At 43.1% G+C, this 24,092-nt stretch overlaps 3 gene segments (V, D, J or C); all 3 read right to left on the bottom strand.

The window, feature by feature from the left end:
* Positions 1-669: 669 nt before the first annotated feature.
* LOC122239502 lies at positions 670-2,396 on the bottom strand. The segment is given in 3 exon segments: positions 670-679; positions 1,697-1,982; positions 2,169-2,396. Coding segments are annotated over 3 exon segments (348 nt in total).
* Positions 2,397-3,695: 1,299 nt separating this feature from the next.
* Positions 3,696-9,385, bottom strand: LOC102969501. The segment is given in 3 exon segments: positions 3,696-3,716; positions 8,665-8,951; positions 9,083-9,385. Coding segments are annotated over 3 exon segments (552 nt in total).
* A 9,927-nt stretch (positions 9,386-19,312) lies between these two features.
* LOC102970071 lies at positions 19,313-20,089 on the bottom strand. The segment is given in 2 exon segments: positions 19,313-19,608; positions 20,008-20,089. Coding segments are annotated over 2 exon segments (360 nt in total).
* Between the last annotated feature and the right edge of the window lie 4,003 nt (positions 20,090-24,092).

Raw genomic sequence — 24,092 nt, 5'->3', positions numbered from 1 at the left:
ATGAGTGCTTGTCACATCATGCTACAGAATAAATACTTGTTGGGTGAATGTATGATTTTTGTGCTTTTTAAAAATTTTTTTAATGTGTATTTATTTTTGAGAGAGAGAGGCAGAGCATGAGTGGGGAAGGGGCAGAGAGCAAGAAGGAGACACAGAATCTGAAACAGGCTCCAGGCTCCGAGCTGTCAACACAGAGCCCAATGTGGGGCTCAAACTAGGGAACAGCGAGATTATGACCCAGACTGAAGTCAGATGCTTAACCGACTGAGCCACCCAGGCATCCAGAGTGAATGTATGTTTGAATGAACTCCAAATGAAATAATTTTGACTACTTCTCTCTTGGGAGAAAGCAGATTCCCGATGGCTGATAGGGCCAAGGTTTACTCATGGCATGAGTCTGGTCTCATTTGTCTACTAGCTTTTGCTGCCTGGGTCACTGAGACTTGCTGGAAATAGCAGTGGGTGCTTTTGTAGAACAGATAACAATAGGGGAGTCATCACTTCATAGAGGACCTCAACAACTAACTTTATCTTAGATGTCACTAATTAGAAATTGTCAAAATATGCTTCTTTATTCATTGACATGTATGAAAATTTTCTGCATATTTATCAATATTAATAATATCAATATTAAATAATAATATTAAAAATCATATTAAATAATTTGATTTAGAGGTTCCTGAAAAGGTAGTAAGAATGTAGGGATTAAGAACATGGGATCTGAAAAAAAAAAAAGAACATGGGATCTGAGGGGCGCCCAGGTGGCTAGGTCAGTTAAGCGTCACACTCTTGATTTCAGCTCAGGTCATGATCTTGCAGTTCATGGGATTGAGCCCCACATCAGGCTCCTCTCCTCACTGACAGTGTGGAGGCTGCTTGGGATTCTCTCTCTCCCTCTCTCTCTCTCTCTCTCTGCCCCTCTCCCACTCATGTTCGTTCTCTCTCTGTCTCTCTCAAAATAAATAAATAAACTTTTTTTTTTTTTAATAAACATTTAAAAAAAGAACGTGGGATGAAGTCACATTGCTTCTCTTCCAATAGTGGGTCAGCCAATTAGCAACTTGGCCTTTCGAAGTCATTTACCTTTTTACTTTTTAAGCTTCTTACCCTCGTTGTAAAACTGTGGGGGGGGGGGACAACACAGTACCTGCATCATAAGGTGTTATGGAGGTGACATGGTAATAAAGGTGTTTGTGTGGAGCTCATTGCACGTAATGTTCCCTAAACATTAGCTGCTTTGCTATTATATTTGTTACTCGGGACCTCTAGGCACTAAAAGTCATAAATACAAGCATGACCAAGTAAGACCAGGCACTTTTTTACCCTTCCTAAAAGCTGAGCTACGTGTTCACATTAACAGGTGAGTTGTAGCCGCAACATGTAACGTGTGGCCTTCATGCCATAGTAACCTATTTAGTCTCTGCTCATTGAAGCTCTAGCTTTGACCCTGAGTTGGACATTTCCACTGTTTACTTAAACGTGGCTTTGAACCTTGCCACTGTGTTTAGCATCTCTAAGAGCTCCATGTTAGCATTATAAGTTTATAATTATAGACAGAATTAAAAGACTGACAAAATGAATAACAAAACATAAGGCTGTGCAAATGAAACTGAGCCAGGAAGGCTTCCTGGTGGAGGAGCCTGGGCTGGGAGCCCAGCTGCAGTTTGGGGACAGGCTGCAGGGCAGCAGGGAGCACTGTGCCTCCACAGCACACAGATAGGTGGCTGAGTCTTCCTGCTGGGAGGCCCTGATGTGCAGGCTGCTGTGCCGGTCCTTAGTGTTCACCGTGCAGTTCAACCTCCCATCCTGCTTCATCCCTGAAACTATGTAAAACAGCCGGGTGAGGCCGCCGCCCCCGGGGTTCTGTCGGAACCACTGCACGTTGTTCACCGAGCTGGAAAAATTGCACCTCAGGGTAGAGCTGGCTCCCTCCTGGAGGCTCAGGGCTGCAGGTGTCTGCTCCACGTCCATCCCTCTCACCCCTGCTTGGAAAGACAAAACCAAACACAAAAGAAGTCACTGCAGAGCCACTGAGGCAGTTTTCAAACCCATAGAGTATTCCCGGGAACACCCGCTGAGGGTGTAGACCCTGCAGGAGCTCTGTGCAGCTCCCCCTCCACTGTGGGCTGTGAACCTCCCCCGCCCCCATCTGGGACGCCCCCACTCACAGCAAACCTGCACCCACAGAAGCCCCAGCAGGGCTCCCCGCTGTCTCTTCATGACTCCTTGTCTAGTCGCTGACGTGCCTTCACCCCTACTCTGAAGAGTGTAGAGTCTTGGGTCCAGAGAAGTTGTGTTGTCAACAGTCACCACGTCCCTCCAGAATCACTGAGCACCAATCACACTCATGCTTCAGCTTCTCATTTTGCTTCTTTACAGGAAACTCCAGCAATGATGGCCCCACCTTGGCTGCGAGTGTAAGGTTTCTCAGGGATGTCAATGTGTTGGGGGAGAGGATTCAGGCTGGAGGGGGTAGAAGAAGCAGTAAAGAGAGATATCCAACGTTCCCCACCTTTTTGTCTTGTTTTTCAAAACTGTTTTAGGTAGGAAAGATGGAAAGTTGGAATGGAGGGTAAGGAAAGTGACACGACAACTCAGACAGAAATAGAGACTTCAGGCCCTTGGGTGGCTCAGTCCATTGAGCGTCCTACTCTTGATTTTGGCTCAGGTCATGATCTCCTAGTACTTGGGTTCAAGCCCCAAGTCAGGCTCCGTGCTGGCAGGGTGGAGCCTGCTTGGGATTCTCTCTGTATCCTTCTGCCCCTCGCTCCCACTCACATACTCTCTCTCTTTCTCTCTCTAAAAAAAAAAAAAAAAAATGGGGCACCTGCATAGCTCAGTCAGTTTAGCATCCCACTCTTGATCTCAGCTCAGGGCATGATCCCAGAGTTATGGGATAGAGCCCCACGTCAGACTCTGAGCAGACAGATCTGAGCCTGCTTGGGATTCTCTCTCTCCCTCTCTCTCTCTCTCTCTCTCTGGCCTTCCTCTGCAGGCATGTGTGCACTCTCTCTCTCTCTCTCTCTTTTAAAATAAATTAATTGGGGCACCTGGGTGACTCAGTTGGTTGAGAGTCCGACTTCAGCTCAGGTCATGATCTCACAGTTTGTGAGTTTAAGCCCTGCATCAGGCTTCATGATTACAGCCAGAGCCTGCTTGGGACTCTCTTTCTCTCTTCCTCCCTCTCTCTCTGTCCCTCTCTTGCTTACTCTTTCTCTCTCTCCAAATAAATAAAAATAAACCTAACAAAAAAAGTAAGTTCAAATGTTTTTAAATACAAAAATGATACATGGATTTGCTAATGCCTCTGGAAACAATAAAGTACAATAAACAGTTCAGAAGGCACAACTCTTTGGGGCTTCCCCTGGGCTCTGCCTCCCACCCCACAGGGGATATCATACAGGTGCAGCCCCATCTGACTCACTGTGAGTCACTCACAGTGCAGTAATACACAGCAGTGTCTCTCAGGGCAGCCTGGGGTAGGCTCAGGGTGCTGGATGTCCTGTCCGCAGAGATGAACAGGGATGCCACTTCATTTTCCACGTTTGTCTTAAATCCTTGAATAACAAACTGTGGTCCCTGGTTGGGGAACTGTCGGTACCAGTGGATATACTCATTTGTAGCGATGTTGGTGTGGTTACAGGGTATGTTCACTTCTTGTCCTTCGTAGGACTCAATGAATACGGGCTGGGTGGTCTTAGCGAGGCTCAAAGTACCTATAAAAGGAGTCAACACACAATACTAGCTCCTATCCTGAAACTGGGTGGATTAAAGGTCCAACTCGGCACCCTCCAGGTTCTCTCTCACAGTCAAATCCACCCCCCCATCCTCCTTCCCCACCATATGCAGACACATGCAATTTCCTTCCCATTTGTGTTTTAGGACACTTTTTAAAAATATTTATTTTGAGGACCCCAGGAACATGCGTACAAAAGTAACAGGGGCAATATCTCCCACCCATGGAGGGGTAATATCTCCCAGGGCTCAGTAACCCAGAACATCTTTATTGCCCTGAGTCACCCCTTGCATGAATGGTGAGGTTCTACCTAGAGAAACACAGGACCCCACAGCCAGTCCTTGACATCTTAGGTAAAGAGCAATGATAACAGGCAAGAGTCCAGCATCTAGTCCCAGCCACACCCTAATTCCTTTTAATCCCAAAATAACTCACCCAAGAGCAAGAGCACAGTCACTCTTGTCACCTGCCTCATATCCTAGGTCTAAACCCGGCCCTGGGGTCGCGGTCCTGTTGCAGAGTCTGAGACTGGCCTGGGACACGAACCAGAAAAGGCACAGCAGGAAAGCCAGAGCCACACTAGCAGCTGTCACCCAGGGCTGTCCCCAGCAGCTGTCATCTAGGGCTGTCCCCAGGAGGTGTCACCTGGGGCTGTCTCCAGCATAAGCCAATAGCACTGACAGCACCTCCCCAGATAAGCTTCCCCCTAAGGTTCAACTGAACACTCAGGAAGAAGAATAAAAGGTAAAAGCTTCCAGCACAACAGCACAGCAACCCCGATTTCCTTTTCGTTCTTTGAGAAGGTATAACCCCTTGTAGATTTGGTCTGAAGGAAGCTAATATATCAGAGGGTAGATTCCACCAGGCTCCTTATTCCCCATCACATCACTTTTCCCACAGTCCCAGAAGGCGGCCATTGATTGTAGTCAGTGTGATACTCATAAAGCTGAGAATGACCCCTGACCTGGTCCTATATGCCTGGAATCCTCTCCATTCGTCCTATGCAACCAGATGAACGGGAAATGCTAATCCTATTCCACAAAAGAGCCCATGAGCTTGTCTGAACTGGACCTTTCCTCTCCTGACACCCTGGTGTCCTTTTATAATCTCACTAAGTCCACATCTAACAACTGCATCTCAGACTTCACTTAACAATTGTTGCACAGAGGAGGAGACCCCTCACTGGTCCCTACTGACCAGCTGGCCTAGGACATTTGATGCCGAATCATTCACCCAACCAGAGAGGAAGTGAGGTGATGAAGAAGAAAAGGCACTCAAATTCAGAGTCAGACAGACTTAATTTCAAGTCCTAGTTCTGCCATCTTTTGACCTTGAGCAACTTCCCTGGTCTGAACTTCAATTTCTTCAAGCCCTTCCTTCTCATCTGAATCAGTGAAAGTAGTTGTGCAGGATTATGTACATGTTTTTTAAAATTTTATTTAAATCCCAGTTTGTTAACTTATAGTGGAAGAATGGTTTCAGGAGTAGAACCCAGTGATTCATTACTTACATATAACACCCAGTGTTCATCCCAACAAGTGTCCTCCTTAATACCCGTCACCCATTTAACACATCCCTCCCACCCAACACCCCTCCAGCAACCCTCAGTTTGTCTCTGTATCTAAAAATCTCTTATTGGTTTGCCTCCCTCTGTTTTTATCTTACTTTTCCTTCCCTTCCCCTATGTTCATCTGTTTTATTTCTTAAATTCCACATATGAGTGAAATCATATGGTATTTGTCTTTCTCTAACTTTTTCACATATATCAAATCTTTATCCATTCATCAGTCAATGGACACTGGGTCTCTTTCCACACGTTAGATATTGCTGACAGTGCTGCTATCAACATTGGGGTGCATGCACCCCTTCGAATCAGCATTTTTGTATCTTTTGAATAAATACCTAATAGCACAATTGCTGGGTTGTAAGGCAGCTTCATTTTTTTTTTTTTATTTATTTTTGAGACAGAGAGAGACAGAGCATGAACGGGGGAGGGGCAGAGAGAGAGGGAGAGACAGAATCGGAAGCAGGCTCCAGGCTCTGAGCCATCAGCCCAGAGCCCGACGCGGGGCTCGAACTCACGGACCGCGAGATCGTGACCTGAGCCGAAGTCGGACACTTAACCGACTGAGCCACCCAGGCGCCCTGGCAGCTTCATTTTTAATTTTTTGAGGAATCTCAAAAAAATTTTGTTCAGAGTGGCTGCGCCAGTTTGCATCCCCGCCAATAGTGCCCAAGTGCTCCCCTTTCTCCACATCCTTGCCAACATCTGTTGTTTCCTGCGTTGTTAATTTTAGCCATTCTGATAGATGTGAGGTGAGAGCTCATTGTGGTTGTGATTTGTTTTTAGCTGATGATGAGTGATGTCGAGCATCTTTTTATGTGTCTGTTAGCCATCCGCATGTCCTCTTTGGAGAAGTGTCTGTCCATGTGTTTCCCCCATTTCTACACTGGATTATTTGGAGGGGGGGGCGTTGAGTTTGATAAGTTATTTATAGATTTTGGATACTAACCTTTATCTGCTATGTCAGTGCAAATATCCTCTCCCATTCCATCGCTTGCCTTTTAGTTTTGTTGATTATTTCCTCTGCTGTGCACAAGCTTTTTATCTTCATGAGGTCCCAAGACTTCATTTTTGCTTTTATTACACATGATTTTTTAAAATAATGCCATTCACTCTTCCATCAAGACATATCCAATATAAATTCAATAATAGTAATAACTCATGCACATACAACACAAAAACAACAAACACCATTTAGGAAAAGAGACAAATCCCCAAAACACCTAATGTTAATGGAATCTGCCAACTACAATAATCAAAACATACTAGATACTCACATTGATGTGGTGTGATTCCTTGGCTCATATAATATGCGAATGGAAAATCACTAGAAAATATTTAGGAGGTGACTTTTAGGTCTAGAATTGCCCAATTTATTCTAAGTGAACAATTTTTCCATTTCCTCAAGTAAACATTAGTGAATGCGGATGACTTCTAGTAACATTTTAGATATCACAAGTCATGAATAAATAACCAACTTGCCTGCAGTAGCAAATGGAGGAGAAAAGAAGTATTTCAGGGGAAGCTAAAGACTCTAGAACACCTTGTACATAAATAAAGCAAAATAGAGTCAACTAATTACAACAGCGACCCCAAGTGGTCACTATACCTGGACAGAAGAAATGTTTCTCAAAAGTCAGTATGTCTCAGACCCAGCAATTTATGGAAATTATAATCTTTGTTAAACAGAGTAGCAAGTGGTTGGGCTTGGTCACATGGACTATGGAGTATATTTTTTACAAAGGAAAAAAAGACCCTGAATGAGGATTTAGACAAAGAGAATTGTAAGTGATTCTCAGGACTTGCTAGTTGTGTATTTAGTGCAAAGCATTTGTTCTCTTCATCTCTATGAGAGAGATTAAAAGATCAATTAAGTATGCATAAGAAAATTCTCTCTAAGCCTTAATGTTCTATACAAATGCAAACTATGTTTAACATAGGAAATCACAAGAAAAATGATCTTACTGTTCAGGTCAACAAATGTAACTTGATATCTCTGTGTTGCTATCTATTATCTTGATCGGGGAGAACGTTACTGGATATCAAGCAAGTAGAGAAAGAAACACTAGTTTTCCCATGTATCAGTCTTTAGAATGAAAGTAATTTTTAATGGCTGTGGTGTTATGGGTTGAACTGTGCCCCCCCCCAACACGCACCAACTGGGGGGGGGGGGACTTGGAGTCTTAATCTCTAGCAAATTAGAATATGACCTTACCTAGACAAATTGTCTTTACAGAAATAATGAAGTTATATGAGGTTATTTGAATGGAATTTAATCCAACATGATTAGTATCTTTTAAAAAAGGGAAATTTGGGAACTCCAGGGTGGCTCAGGTGGTTCAAGTGTCTGACTCTCTATTTCAGCTCAAATCATAATCTCATGGCTTTCAGATCAAGCCCTGCACCAGAATCTGCACTGACAACATGTAGCCTTCATGGAATTCTCTCTCTGCCTCTCTCTCTGCCACTCCCCTGCTCTCTGTCTCTATCTCTCCAGAAAAAGAAGAAGGAGGAGGAGGAGGAGGAGGAGGAGGAGGAGGAGGAGGAGGAGGAGAGTGGGAATTCTTAGTTACAAAAGTTAGGTAAAGGAAAATATAAATATTCACTACTGGAGCCTCCAGCTGACTTGACCCTAACAGATTCCTACTCTCACTCCACTCTAGTAATCATCTCTGTCATATTAGTATAGCCCCGACCTTCCTCAACCTCATCCAGTGATGGATTGATGGAAATCTTAACTCCATCTTTTTGAGATGATGTTAACATGAAAGAGCTGAGTAAATGACAGAAGCATTCACTAAAAATTCTCCCTGTGCTTGGTGATTTTATTTTATCACATTTTCCTCAGTCGCTTCCTCTAATATTAACCTTCCTCTTTCCATTCAGTTTTTCAAATAGGCACACACACAGATGGAATTATCTAGGATCTTAAGGAAAGTTCCTCAGTTAGGGGGAAGCTTAGAGTGTCCCTAGTGGATTACAACCATCGGCGTAGACTGTCATAGTACTCTCCTCTCTGGTCACAAGTCAAATGGCAATCGCAGCACAAAACCCATCCCTGCCACTGTCCCATCCAAAGTGATTCTCTGAGCAAGTTCCAGTCTCCAGTCTGTTGGTGACATTGTGTTTGTTTGTTTGTTTTTTCATAAGTTGTCCTTTCCTCATGAATCCTGACTCTTGGAAGATTAGAACCATGTCTGCACAAGAACTAAGCAGTTTAGTCCCCTCTGTCCATCTTGTCACCATAGAACATAAGGTCTCACTGAAAGTGCCCCAGGTTGATCCCTTGAGTCACTGGAAGCCTCACATTCACCAGAAGTTGGTGTTCAGCTCCCCCTGCAGTCCCAGGCACTGTGTCACTCACAGCACAGAAGTACTTGGCTGCATCGCTCCACTGGACCGCGGGTTTCCTCAGGTGGAAGGCCTTTTCACTCTTCCTAAATTCAGCCTCAAAACCTTTGGTGCCTTTCACCAGGATGTCCCCTGATATGTACTTCAAGAGAAGCCGGAGTCCTTGGTTGGGGTGCTGCACGTACCAGAAGAGATACACCTGAACAGAAGACGAGTAGTTGCACCTCAGCTCCAGAGGGGCTCCTTCAGAGACAGTGATGTGGACATCAGGCTGGGTCACTGACTGGGCTCCGGTTCCTCCTGAAACATCAATATGCTGAGTCAGTGAGACCAGGAAAGACTTACCGATTAAGAAGAGGTGTCTCTCCTCAGAGTCCAGTTGTAATACTGTACCGGTAGGGAACAAGAAGATGAAATAGAATTTTACTCACTCGGGGCAAAAAGTATCATAAACACAAGCATGGGGACAGGAGCCAAGCTCATGGCTGAGGACTGAAGAAACTGTAGTCTCCTTTTTGAAGATCTTTCCTGAGCAAGAAGGAGTATGGTTGAGGAAACAGTACCCTTGGAACAAGGAAGAATGTGTATGGTGGGTGCCCTAGAATCTTCTGTAATTGTGTTCCAGAGACGTCTGGAAGAGTCTTTTCCTTGAAAATCTGGGTGTTTCCTGACTTCTAAATTCCTCATATGCCACCATCTGTGAAGAGCTCCATCTGGACTCTTCAGTCAGCTCTGTGAAGGAGGAGCTAAAGGAAGGATGGTTGGGAGGGAGGGAGATCTTTAAGTATAATTCTAGTGTGTGCATCATTGCCCTCTGGAGGCCAAGCAGAAGTAGTTCTTCTGGTGAGCCGTGTGCCTTTACGCTGAGCAAACTTCTTTTTTTTTTTTTTTTAATTTTTTTTTGTTAACGTTTATTTATTTTTGAGACAGAGAGAGACAGAGCATGAACAGGGGAGGGGCAGAGAGAGAGGGAGACACAGAATCGGAAGCAGGCTCCAGGCTCTGAGCCATCAGCCCAGAGCCCGACGCGGGGCTCGAACTCGCGGACCGCGAGATCATGACCTGAGCTGAAGTTGGACGCTTAACCGACTGAGCCACCCAGGCACCCCAGCAAACTTCTAACATCAGGTAACTCAGGAGCATTCTTCCCTTTCACCTGAAACCATGCATAATAACAGTCCCCACAGATGCACAATTTTCTCATCCTTATGATTGCAGAGACGTGATGTGATTTGTGACTGTTCTGACATTTCCTCCTTCTGTAATATGTGAGTATGTGACCCTCCAAGGTCCATACTGTTCATCTCAGATATGAAGACACATAAGAAGAGAGAAACTAACAGCCTTCACGGAAAAATTGATTAGGCGAGAACAGTAGTCGTCTCAGTCATTGTCCATAACAGATTACATGGAAAACATCTAATAGTCCTTAGGGCAAAAGAATCAGGCCAATTGACCCAGGTTCAGTTTTGTTTATGGAGCTATTGGCAGGTTGAAATTGAGCATCGTGACAATTAAAACATACAAAAAATTACCTATCTGTTGCTAAAAGAAGAAAATAGGAAAGAAAAGTGCCAGGATTCCCCTTAACATCCCACAAAATCAGTTCCCGAAAGATAAGGCCATTTTAGCAGGATATGTAATAAAAACTGGGAGTTTTAAGCCAACAGGTGATAAAAAGTAAAAAAAGAAGGTAAGTTCTTCTCAGTAGATAAGAAATTAAAAGAATATAAACAATGAGAAAATGAAAGTATATTGCTCTGGCACACCTGGGTGGTTCAGTCAGTCAAGAGTCCAGCTCTTGATCTCAGCTCAGGTCATGATCTCATGGCTCGTGAGATCAATCCCTGCATCGGGCTCTGCGCTGACAGCAGAGAGCCTGCTTGGGACTCTCTCTCTCTCTCTCTCTCTCTCTCTCTCTCTCTCTCTCCCTCTCTCTCTGCTCAAAATAAATAAATAAACTTAAAAGAGAGAGAGAGAGGCATCAAGTCCAGTCCCTCAAGGGTGTATGTAAGATGTGAGCAGAGGAGCCAAAAGCAGCCTGCATGTTTAAACTACATGTTTAAATTCTCCCTTGATTCAAATTCTCCTTGCACTATAGCTTCACCCTCTCCTTCCTTCACAGCAGAGCTAACCTGCCCCCTTCCCCATCGCACATCACATGTTGTGCCATCCTCTATCTTGGCACTTGCCAAACTGTTCTGAGTCGCTGTTGGTTCACTCTACAGCCAACAGCACTCTTTTTGGCAGGAACCATCCCGGGAGTTTGGGCTGCCCCATCGCCGAAATCAGTCTCATGCCCTCAGAGATCCTTGAGGCTGGCAGAGCAGGGGAGCGGTTAGACCGGGCACCTGAGAGACAGACTTCCTGGGTTGCAACTCGCCGTTTCACGGTTTTGTGACTTGAGTGAGAACTTAAGTTCTCTGGGCCTTAGTCTCTTCACCGGCAAAGTAAACCTCATGCTAACAGTTGTGAGAATTACACTGGGTTCATAAATGTTTGGAGATCACATGGGGCACATAGAAAGCAAGGATAGCTTCTTACATCTATTTGTCATCAGTGCTCAGTACAGTACCGAGCACATAAGGATTCATAAATATCTGCCCCATGAACAAATTCTGTGGCTTGAAATTGTAATTTAGTTATGATGAGTGACATATCCTAGAGCCACACCACCTTCTGTGGAGAGCCATACAGGCTTCGGGAAAACAGTTTCACTGTGGTACTCGGGGGTTTGTGCTCAGCTCCGCCTCCAGCCCCCACCACTGTGTCTGTCACAGCACAGAAATACACAGCAGACTCACTCCCAAGGACGGATGGTTTCTTCAGGTGGAAAGAGGTTTGGCTCTTATTAAATTCAGCCTCAAAACCGTAGTTGCCTTTGACCAGGTTGGCCCCTGTGATGTATTTCAGAAGGAACCGGAGACCTTGGTTGCGATGTTGGATGTACCAAAAGAGATACGGGCTTCCAGAAACTCAATAGTTGCATTTCACAGTCACTGGATCCCCTTTGGCAACAGTGACCTGATCTGGCTGAGACACCGACTGAGCTCTCAGCCCACCTGTAAATGAATCCACACTCCATCAGTGAAGCTGCTGTAAAGCATGTAAGTGGGTAATACAAGTGGAAAATGGGGAAGGCATATTACTCACTCAGTGTGAAGACAATCGCAAGCATCGAGATGCATGCAGAGGCCATGGGTTAAGCCGCGCTGGCTGGGGACTCCTTTCCAGCCCACCCCAGCCGGAGATTAAGTCCCACCCCGGAGAACAGGCTCTCAAAGAGGGATCAGCACCCTTTTGTCAGGGCAGAGTTTTAATAAATGGCTCTGCTTTGGGGAACCTGTTGTTTCCTGGCACCTGTGTCTTTCTGTTGAGCAAGATCTTGGCCCAGACTCTGCAAAGCTAGGTGAGGGAGCCAGACTGCTACTCCTCTTGCACCTGGAACAAGCCTCACACTACATCGCCCCCTAGCGCCCACACACAGACCCAGGTGACTTAAAAAAAATTTTTTTTTAATGTTTATTTATTTTTGAGAGAGAGAAGGACAGAGCACAAGCTGGGGAGGGGCAGAAGAGAGAGGGAGACACAGAATCCGGAGCAGGCTCCAGGCTCTGAGCTGTCAGCACAGAGACTGATGTGGGGCTCAAACTCAGGAACCGTGAGATCATGACCTGAGCTGAAGTCTGATGCTTAACCCACTGAGCCACCTAGGCGCCCCAGAGCCTGGTAACTTTATCATCAAGTAGCTGGAGTTTCCAAGTCTTACCATCATAGGACCAGAATTCTGGATGTTTACACTTTCCATGAGCCACAAAGGGAGAATTTGCTGTTCAAGGAAAAGAAGCAGGAGTCTGTGAATCAAAGTGGAAAAAACACATGTCGAGTGGATCAAGCTTTCACTGGTTTGTGCTCTATTTAGATAACATAAAAGACAGAAGGGAAGTAGAATTTTTTAATAGGATGGGAAAATAAATAGAAAAGAGGAGGAAAAGCATAGCTTTGGGTGAAAAGGGAAAGAAAAAGAAAAATGAGAGATAAGAAAAGGCAAAATAGGAGAAGAAGGTAAGAGAAGAGAAATCAGAGAGGAAGAGAACCTTGTTCTCTTCAGAAATAAATTAGAGCCAGCTTCTATGTAAACCCTTTGGACTGAAAAATAACTGTTTTGTTTTCTAGGTTGGGCCTGTGGGAGAACCCTCCCCATAATGACCTTTAAGTAAAGATTCATACAAAATGAACTTGAACCCAGCCTTTAAATATTTTTAAGGAGAGAAAAGGAAGGGATGGTATTATATGCTCCTCCTGACACAGTTGTCCTGTTAAATAGTAGATTATAAAGACAAAAGGAAAAGCCCTCTGTGAAGGAGCTGAAAAATAGAGATTTTCCACGTGGGGAGGCTGTTTAGAACAAAGTTCAAAACTTGATGGTTAAGTAAGCTTGAGGTACTATGATGATAAAGGGCTCATTTCAAGGGGAGTAAAGTGTTGTACTTAAAAAATGCCACAATAGTAGCAGAGCAATTGTTCAAGAAACTTTATTGAAATGAAACAAGTAAGTATCAATATAAAGACATCATTCCTCTGATATGCCTTATTTTTCCTTTAAATAATGTCCAGGAGCATTGGTGGCTCAGTTGGTTAAGCCTCTGACCTTGGCTCAGATCATGACCTCACAGCTCAGCTCGTGAGTTTGAGAGTTTGAGTCCCAAATCAGGCTCTGTGCTGACAGCTCAGAGACTGGAGCCTGCTTTGGATTCTGTGTCTCCCTCTCTCTCTCTGCCCCTCCCCTGCTCGCTCCCTCTCTTTCTCAAAAATAAACATTAAAAATAATAATGTCCAAATAAACCATATATTTGAGAAAGAGACTAGAAAATCTCTTTGCTTCGAATCAGAAGAAAAGCGGATCATAGCTGTTTCTGAAAGCTTTGCTAAGTATCTCGTACATAAATGGTTGAAACCTTAACACTATGATAATGTCTTTCTTTGGAATATGTAAATTAGCTTTAAGTACTCATCCTCAAACCGCAGGAGGCCTGTGATGAATAAGAACCTATAATAAATTCCTTCTCTTTCTGACTAGCGCCTAAGAGGAGTGTTAGCCTTGCATCTTTGAGGGCCCTGGCAATCACCTCAAGAGGATATCTGGAACAAAGCTTAATGAAAAGGATATTTTAAACTTTTTGTGGGCAGATTTAAGGGAAACGTGGAAGAGAAGGTGAAGCACCCAGGGCCTAGCAACAGCCAGAAGACTGAACCACTTGTAGGCCTGAAGGGAAGGAGAAGGAAGAAATTACCGTGACCTGGGGACACCTGCGAATGAGGGCAACTACGACCCAGCAGGACCTATGGGCTGGAGTACAAGGAAGATGTGGCCCACAGCAATGTCAAGGAGCTTCAGTCTGAGATCCCAGGTCCTTCTTTCAGACTGCCTACTGCCTTTCCCATTGAACTATTTATAAACATCAGAATGCTGTAAATGTCACTGATTTCCCAGGAGACAACAAGAGAGGATTCATGTAAAATAATGAGAAAGCCCTTTGCAAACATCAGACTCTGAAATGTAGGTTATATTCATGATAGAAGTATCAGAGAAAAATCAGCACAAGATAAAGTTACTGGAACAAAAAGGAAAATCGGTGGTTTTTTTCATATGAAACATGGGATTCAAGCCAACTAAGAAAATAATACTTATTTCACATAAATTAGGGAACTCTCAGAAGAAAAGGGGGAAACCCATGATTTAACTTCTCTCCTTCCAATAGAGGACACCATAAATCATTGACCCTCCTCATCTCCATGGACTGAAGAGATTTTCTACTTTCTTTGGGCCCAGTACTTTCCCTCCCCTGGACCCAGTTTCCTTACTGATTCCTTTTAGTTTAATGATAGCTCAAGCTACGCTTGAGGTGTGTTGTAGGTTCTAGGAATTGTATTTTTAAAGAAATACAAGCCAACCAGAAACTGTTTGAGGTGTACAATAGAGAGAGAAATAAAAAATGTGGCATACCAGGCCCCTGGCTGGTTCAGTTGGTAGAGCATGTGACTCTTAATCTCAGGGTTGTGAGTTCAAGCCCCATGTTAGGTACAGAGATTACTTAAAAAGAAAACCTTTAAAAAAATGTTTTTTAAATAATTGGTTTTTTTTAATGTTGCATACATATAATAAACGGTTAGGAAAACAAATATTTACTATGGAAAGAAAAACTGCTCAGTGGCAATGTGAGATCTGGTAAAAAAATTATAAAGGAGACATGTGGGGGCACCTGGGTGGCTCCATCAGTTGGACGTCCGACTTCGGCTCAGATCATGATCTCACAGTTTGTGAGTTCGAGCTCCTTGTCGGGCTCTGTGCTAACAGTGCAGACCCTGGAGCCTGCTTTGAGTTCTGTGTCTCCCTCTGCCCCACCCCCTGCTCATACTCTGTCTCTATCTCTCTCAAAAATAAATAAACATTGAGGTGCCTGGGTGGCTCAGTTGGTTGAGCGTCTGACTTTGGCTCAGGTCATAATCTCACAGTCTATGGGTTCAAGCCCCATGTCAGGCTCCGTGCTGACAGCTCAGAGCCTGGAGCCTGCTTCGCGTTCTGTGTCTCCCTCTCTCTCTGCCCCTCCCCCACCCATGCTCTGTGTCTCTCTCTGTCAAAAATAAATAAAACATTTTTAGAAATTTTTTTTATTTTTTAAAAATTTTTTAATGTTTTTATTTTATTTTATTTTATTTTTGAGACAGAGAGAGACAGCGTGTGAGTGGGGGAGGGGTAGAGAGAGAGGGAGACAGAATCTGAAGTAGGCTCCAGGCTCTGACCTGTCAGCGCAGAGCCTGACGTGGGGCTTGAACTCACAGACTGAGAGATCATGACCTGAGCGAAAGGGATGCCCAACTGACTGAGCCAACCAGGCACCCCCCAAAAAAATTTTTTTAAATAAACATTAAAAAAAAAAAGGAAACCTGTAAACTGTTCCAGGTCCCCAAAAGTATAGAAGCCACAGGAGCACAGTGTGTTTGCTTCAAACTTCTGGTGTTTGCGGACCACTGTTGGTGTTCCTGGGCTCATAGATATATCACCGCAGTCACTTGGCCATGTCTCTTATGTCTCTTCACATTGTCTCCCATCTGTACGTGTCTGTCTCTGTGTCCAAATTTCCCCTGATTCTAAAGACAGCAGTCATATTGGACTAAAGCCCAACCTAATGACTTCATTTTAACTCTACTGCCTCTAGACCCTATTTCTGAGTAAGGTCACATTCCGAGGTACAGGAAGCTACGACTTCAACATATCTTTTTTAGGGGGACACAGTTCAACCCATGACACTAACCCTTGGAAGAAAATGAAAGCTACTCAGCATTCCAATCCCCACTCATCCTCTTTGGTGCCCTGATCCTCAGACGTGCAGGAAAATCTCCCAGATAGGTCTGTGACCTTACCCACAAGAAGAATAGAAAACAGTGAGGTTAGAGAAGGCAGGGCCCATTGGAGGAAGGCAGGATAAGTCCTAATCTGAGAGTGATTTAAAGTCTTAGGTCTCTCATGGAACCAGTGGCAGACCCATACCCCTCTGAGGCAATCCTCACATATTGAAGAGCCGAGATACCGCCCCCAAGAAAAGTTTACCACTAGTGCCGACACAGCCAGCAGCTGACAGAGCAGACCAATCCAGAGAAAGGCTTCACACGGCTCCATGCCACCGGCATTGGCCTGTCAGGTAAGCTTTTCAGCTCTGCCCCCCATGTTTATTCTCAGAATCCCCACAACAACTTTTTCACCTAGGAATTTTTTCTTTTGTTTTGTTTTTATGGGAAGTAAACAACATCAACAACAAAAGATGGCAATCTTTACATGCATGCAAATCTCCAGAGTTTGAGAGTAAAGGGAATTGTACTCTCCTGTGGATTCTTCTGTTTTTTCCTCTTCACCATCAAACTGAATGAGAGCTTCATGATGTTATTCCTTTGGGGTTGAACTATCACTGCCATTGTCAAAGTAATTCCTCTCCCCTCAGCTGCATTTTCTTCTTCTTTTATTTCATTCTCTTCCCACTTTCCCCTTTGGGTAATAATGCCTCTGATGGTTTACAAGTGAGCTGGAAAAAATCCGTAGGAAGACTAGTTGTTGATGGTTTGAACACTAGAATCAAGGGGCGCCTGGGTGGTTCAGTCAGTTAAGCTTCCGACTCTTGATTTCACCTCAGGTCATGATCTCACAGTTTATGAGTTCAAGCCCCAAATCAGGCTCTGCACTGACAGCATGGAGTCTGCTTGGAATTCTGTCTCCCTCTCTCTCTGCCCCTACCCCACTTGTGCTCTCTCTCTCTCAAAATATGGAAGTATATAACTTTTAAAAACTAAAAAAAAAACCAAACAATAGAGTCAAGACACCAATATAAAAGGTAGGGTTTTCAATACACCACACATATACTCTTCAGTGAACTGAAAAGAACCTCCTATATGACCAAAGGGAATTTTCTGTCTCTTTCCTCCTTCGCCAAAGCAATGAGAGGGCTATACACTTATTCACTATTTCTTGAGCAACAACAGTATACATGGCACTGTGCAGGACTCTTAAGAACACATGGTTCTTCTTCCAAAATATTTTGTTTGTTTAAAAACATAAGACAACACCCTTTTAAACAAGCAATCACTGAAAATAGAATATGCCTAAAGAAGTGTTACTAACAATATGTTAGTAACAATATGCCAATTCATATTTGTATCCAATGGCGATATTTAGGTGTCATTAAATTTTGGGGTTCAGATCCAAGCTATTTAAGACATCTTGGTAAAACTTTATGATATTTCGGGGAGCCTGGGTGGCTCAGTTGGTTGAGTGTCCGACTTCGGCTCAGGTCATGATCTCATAGTCTGTGAGTTCAAGCCCCGCATCAGGCTCTGTGCTGATGGCTCAGAGCCTGGAGCCTGCTTCGGATTCTGTGTCTCCCTCTCTCTCTGCCCCTTCCCTGCTCATGCTCTGTCTCTCTCTGTCTCAAAAATAAAATAAAAACATTAAAAAAAAAAAAAGACTATGCCACTAAAAAAAAAAACAAAACTTTATGATATTTCCTATTACTAGAATGTTCCTTTCTTCTGTGGTCAGCAATCTGCCCTTTACTTTTTGTTCCATATAATATTCTGGTTTCTCTTCAAATCATATAAATCTTTCACTTTTTACTTTTTGTTCCATATGTAAACACCTGCTGAACACCTACTATGTAGGCAAACACTGGCACTGTAGGGACCACTTCCTGAAACACTTCCTTATTAATATAATTCCAAGTGCAAGGAAGTAGAGAATAGTGGTTAAAACCTCAAGACCTGGGGTCCAGAGTCCAGGATTCCCAGATCAAACTTGACTGAGCAGCAGAATTACCAGAGAGATCTTTATGGAAAATACAGACTCTGGGCCCCAGCCCTGAAAACAGATTCAATTAATCTGGAAAACAGCAACCCCCCCCCCCACCTTTCCAAAGTCCAGATACTTCTGATGAAAAGGTTTAGAAAACACTGGCCTACCCTTGGGCATCAGTCTATAAAGTGAGAGGGTCATATCTGGGGTAGTAAAACCAAGATAATTTAACAAGGATATGGGAAGAATAAATTACAACTTCCATTCATATCTATTTTTACATTAAATATCAGGAAAGAGATTCAGTTTTACAAATAGTTTATACACTGGGGCACCTGGGTGGCTCAGTCGGTTAAGCGTCTGACTCTTGGTTTCAGCTCAGGTCATAATCTCACAATTCCATGAGTTTGAACCACGCATCTGGCTCTGCACTGACAGCGTGGAGCCTGCTTGGGATTCTCTCTCTCTCTCTCTCTCTCTCTCTCTCTCTCTGCTTCTTCCCCACTTGCATGCTCTCTCTCTCAAAATAAACTTATAAAAAATAAAACTTAAAAAAGAGATAGTTTATACACTGATCAACACTGGCATCCTCACTGTGTCTGTATGTTAGATTCTAAGCAAGATACCCAGATGGCTGGATTAAGGTTCCACACTCCGGTCTGTTGGTAGAAACTACTCACTCATTTATTCCATTTCCACTTCTTATGATATTATCCAATGTCAACTAAACTATTCTTTTTTTTTTTTAACGTTTATTTATCTTTGAGAGAGAGAGAGAGACAGAGAGCATGAGTGGGGGAGGAACAGAGAAGAGACACAGAATCTCAAGCAGGCTCCAGGCTCCGAGCTGTCAGCACAGAGCCCAATGCAAGGATCAAACTCACGAACTGTGAGATCATGACCTGAGCTGAAGTCAGATGCTTAACTGACTGAGCCACCCAGGCGCCCCTCAACTAAACTATTCTTTACAAGATGGACACATGTCTTAAAAATATTCCTGCAAAGAAGCAGAAGCTAGCAGATAACATTTAAAGGCAAAAATAATCTAGTGAGATCTCAAAAGAAAATCCTCAAAAGTGTTTCAGTTATCCAGAAAACTATTTGAAATATGGATCTGCAGCACCATTATTGAATCACCCCCTACAAGCATATTTTCCCATGTCCATCTGCTCTCACGTAGTGTGTCTGCACTCAAAATGTTTTCTGATAGTGCCAAGTGGACATGCTTGGGGCACGCTGAATCAGGGAGGAAAGCAGTTATGGCTCCCCTCTTTTCTGCCTCCTGCAAAGGCTATGCCCCTTCCTGTTTCTGCTCAGCTCTTCATAGGCTCCCTGCCTCTGTGCCCTCCAGAGCACAATAGTAAGTGGCAGCATCTTCCACCTGCACCTGGGGGATGAGCAGCAGTGAAGAGAATCGCTCATAAGTCATGTTGTAGCGTCCCTGCTGAGAAGACCTGGAACCCCGAACCAGGAGTCTCGGAGCATGTCCTGGGATGTGAAGGTACCAGAAGAAGGTGTAAGCATTGGATATAGAGTGATTGCAGGAGATTTCCACCACAGCGCCCTCCGGAGAAGCCATGCCAGGAGGCTGAAACACTTGGTCCTTGCTCTCTGCAACTGCAGGAAACAAAGAAGGGCTGTGATTTTTGTGCTGCTATCGGGCTTGCTGATTGCCCCTGTGGCGCAGTGAGTATTAACAAGGCTGGTTTTTCTGTTTTCTTTTTTAAGCGAACCCAAATTGGGGCACCTGGGTGGCTCAGTCGGTTAAGTGTCTGACTCTTGGTTTCAGCTCAGGTCATGATCTCACGGTTTCATGAGTTCAAGCCCCACATCGAGCTCTGCTCTGACAGCGTGGAGCCTGCTTTGGATTCTCTCCCCCCCGCCCCCCCCGCCCCACCCCTCCCACATCTGCATCTCTGTCGAAAATAAATAAAAACTTAAAAAAAAAAAGTGAGCCCAAATTTAAAACAGTGGCATATGTTTTCCCAAGACCAGCTGGGGAAGGAGCCTACTCACGCTTCCAAGGAGAGCTGAGGAGGAGCCCCAGCCACACTGCCTCCAGAGCACTCTGCAAAACCATGGCCAGAGTGCAGCTGGTCTCACGCCCCAGCTGGAAGTGTGATCCTCGCCAGGAAGCTGATGTAAGGCTGCCTATTTTGCATTTTCTTCTTTGTGTCAATGACATCATCAGCTAGAATCTGCCAAGTGTAGAAGAGTGACTCCAGCTGTAAGGCTACCTAATAGCGACTTGAACGGAGCTCTTTTCTGAGACAGTGGTCTTATAGGGAAGGTATCCTTCTGGAGGTCACCATAGTTGGGCATATTCATTCTAGAACCTTGCTTTCCTTCTCTCAGGGTGTCAGAAGGACTCCCATAGTTGATGAAAGATGGCTTCATCATTCAAATTAAAGTGAAAGGGGTGCTTGGGCAGCTCAGTCAGTTAAGCATCCAAATTTTGATTTCGGCTCAGGTCATGATATCACCATTCATGGATTTGAGCCCTATGTTGGGCTCTGTGCTAAGGGAACAGAGCCTGCTTGGGATTCTCTGTCTCTCTCTGCCCCTCCCCTGATCATGGGCTCGCTCTCTCTCGCTCGCTCTCTCTCTCAAAATAAATAAACATTTAAAAAACAAAACACAAATTAAAGTCATGTATTCCCACAACAAGTATGCTGAACTTATCACATGGGGTACAATGACATGCGAGCATATTAAAATAATGATCAGGAGGGGTACCTGGGTGGCTCATCAGTTAAGCAGCTGACTTTGGTTCAGGTCATGATCTCACGGCTTGTGAGTTCGGGCCCCGCATCAGGCTCTGTGCTGACAGCTCAGAGCCTGGAGCCTGCTTCAGATTCTGTGTCTCCCTCTCTCTCTCTCTGCCCCTCCCCCGCTCTCTCTCTCTCTCTCTCTCTCTCTCTCTCAAAAAATAAACATTAAATTTTTTTTTAATTTTGATCAGGAATTTTTTAAAATAATTTTAAATATTAAATTTAAATATTAAATTTAAAATTAAATTAAAAATTAAATATTAAATTTTAAATATTTTTTAAATAATGATCAGGAAATCCTAGTAACTGTGATGGATGAGAGTTGAATTTTTTAAGGCACAAAAATTCCTGTGCAAACATATTCATCAAAACATGATTTTGTGCATCCAAGTTTGTCTCTAAAAAAGTATGGAAAGAAATGCTCAGTTATACATTTCTGTAACCAAAAGAAATTGGATCAAGGAAACTCCAAAAGCTGCATTTCGAGATGACTCTTTCGGATGGTACCTATTCTCATTTTGTAGCATGAGACTGTGTCCTCTGTGATGAATGCAAGACTTAATAGCTCTCCTCCTGGTTTTTATTGTTTTATACAGATTTTCTTGGAGTTTTATTTTTAAAAGAAGAGTAAACAAGGTTTGTGGCAATACGAGTTTATACAGTAAAGAGTTTTATGTGCACAACCACCACCTAGTGGATGATGTGGGAACTGATGAAACATCATTTCCCACCCTGCGGCCTGTCTTTGTAGCTTCTCACATCTTGAGGTGATTTCATGCCCTTTGTTTTGTTCAAATTCTTCATCTTTATTCAATTTCCATAAAGATATAAAGGTTGACCAGAGGAAATACCTACCTTCTGGGAAGCTTTCTGGTTATTAAAAGATGTTCTCCATTCAGGTGAGTGGTTATTTAACACATACTTCCATGGAATGAAATATGTCTCTAAAGATGGTTGCTTTATTCATTTCCTTTCTTCTTCTTTTTTTTATAGTCTCCCTTTCAGGTCAGGGGAATCTGTTCCTTCCTTAATAGTATCTAATTTTTATACTGGGAGATTCTTTAATAATGATAAGATAATTATTTAGGCCCAACAGAGAAAATTTATTAATATTTTTGACCCCAAAAGGTTTCCAAATAAAACACAGAATTCCAATATGACTGTAGAATTAAGATGGGAAAATAAAACATAAGTGCAAGGACTAATATAGCTACTGGGTTTAATTTGAGCTCTGAAATTCCTGACAAGTGAAACATAAAAGGAAACACAAAGGGAATACAATTATACAAAGAAACTAATTAAGTGTTCAAGCAGCTTTTTCCTGAAGCCAAGTGACATATAGATATAGATAACTTAAAATTCTTTTTAGGTTACTGGTTACATACTCCCGATTCAAAGTTTCCCACAACTGCACAGTATTTTTGCGTGTGCTTCCTCCACATTTACTTATACAGTCCCTTAGTGGTGGACTCATAGGCTGCCTCCAAGTTCCACCAACACAGCAATGAACATATTTTGATATTTCCCCTTACGAAAGATGCAAGAATTTCTTTGGGGCATGTAACCAGCATGGATTGTGCAAACATATTATATACACACACTCAATTTCAGTAATTAATCATCCAAAGCAAGGGCACCCGGGTGGCTCAGTTGGCTAAGCATCCAACATTTGATTTTGGCTTGGGTCATGATCTCACCTTTCGTGGGTTTGGGCCCCATGTCAGGCTCTGCGCTGACAGTGTGGAGCCTGCTTGGGATTTTCTCTCTCCCTCTCTCTCTGCCTCTTGCCAACTTGCTCTCTCTCTCAAAATAAATAAAATAAACTATTGAAAAAAATCATTCAAAGCAGCGATAGCCATTTACACTTCCACCAGCAGTGCATGAGCATTCCAGTCTCTCTACATCCTCAACAGCATTTGGTATTTTTAAAATTATGAAAAAATATTATAAAACTCTAAATTTTGCCAATATGCTGAGTGTAGAGTCTCATTTTAATTACCATCACCCTTTACTAGTGAAACTAAGCCATTGGTCTTTTCCTTTCCAATATTTCCTATTCAAATGATTTGCCCATTTTTAAATTAAGTCTGTAGTTTTTTCCCAGTAAATTATAGGAGTTCCTCATAGATGAGTACCTTGATGTGTTCAACATCCCAAGTACTTTCTTCTAATATACCCCTAATCTATTAACTTTGTGTATGATGACCTTTTTTTAATGGAAATCCTTAACCTTGATGAAGTCAAAGTTATCACTTTTTTCACTTATGATTTGAGGTTTAGGGACTTTGACTTAGAAATCATTCTCCACCCTAAGGCCGCAAATGTATTTTCCCCCATTTTATTTTACCATCACACACACACACACACACACACACACACACACACACATATATATATGTGTGTATACACACACACACACACACACAGAGGTTATTTTATATTTTGGTTTTAATTCATCAGAAATTTTCATGTATATATAGTGTAAGAGAAAAGGCAACTTCATTTTTCTCCATAGAGCAAGTTTTCCCAACACTATCTACTAAATAATCCACGTATCCCCCTCAGATTTGTGGTACCATCTTTATTAAATATTAAAGTTATCTATTAACTTGGTTTCTTCCTGAGGTTTAAATTCTGTTTCATTAATCTAGTTGTTTCTTCAGCAACACTACCATACTGTGTTTATTATCTTAGCTTTATCAAGCAATGTGCTTTGTCAAGATTCCCCTTTCATCAGTCAGAATTCTAGATACATTTCAGTGAGATCTGCTCTAGCCATTTGAAACAGAAAAAGAATATATTAAGAGATATTACATAGATCACAGACTCTCCAGAAGAGGCAGAGTGTGAAATAGGGTTCAATGTTATACAGCCAGAAACAATGCTCAAACACACCACAGGGAACACTCTAATCAAGCAATCAGATATCATCACTGCTCAACACCAATACTACAGACTCACTCAACCAGCTACGAAGGCACTCAGTACTGAATATGCGAAGCTCTTAGATTGCTAGCCTGCTAGACACAGTCCCTGCTGCACACACCAAAGGATACATCTGAGCACCTATTACTAGAGGATGATAATGAACAGAGGTAGTAGTGGCCCATCCCTGTCTTGCTTGTGACATAAAGAGAATGCATTTAAATATCCCCATGAGAGAGACTTCTTTCGTAGTTTAGGATATGCTCAATTTTGAGACTGTTCCATGTGGATTGGAAAAAAGTGCACTTTCTGCACATCTCACAAAGTTCCCTTTGAATATACCTCTATCAGCTTCTACTTCTAAACGCCTATCTCTACAGGGAGCTCAAAATCAGTACAAGAAGA

The sequence above is a fragment of the Panthera tigris genome, chromosome B3 (assembly GCF_018350195.1).
Source record: "Panthera tigris isolate Pti1 chromosome B3, P.tigris_Pti1_mat1.1, whole genome shotgun sequence".
NCBI classification, from domain to species: domain Eukaryota; kingdom Metazoa; phylum Chordata; class Mammalia; order Carnivora; family Felidae; genus Panthera; species Panthera tigris.
The sequence above is the reverse complement of the archived record's forward strand: the minus strand, read 5'-3'. Positions and strand labels throughout refer to the sequence as shown.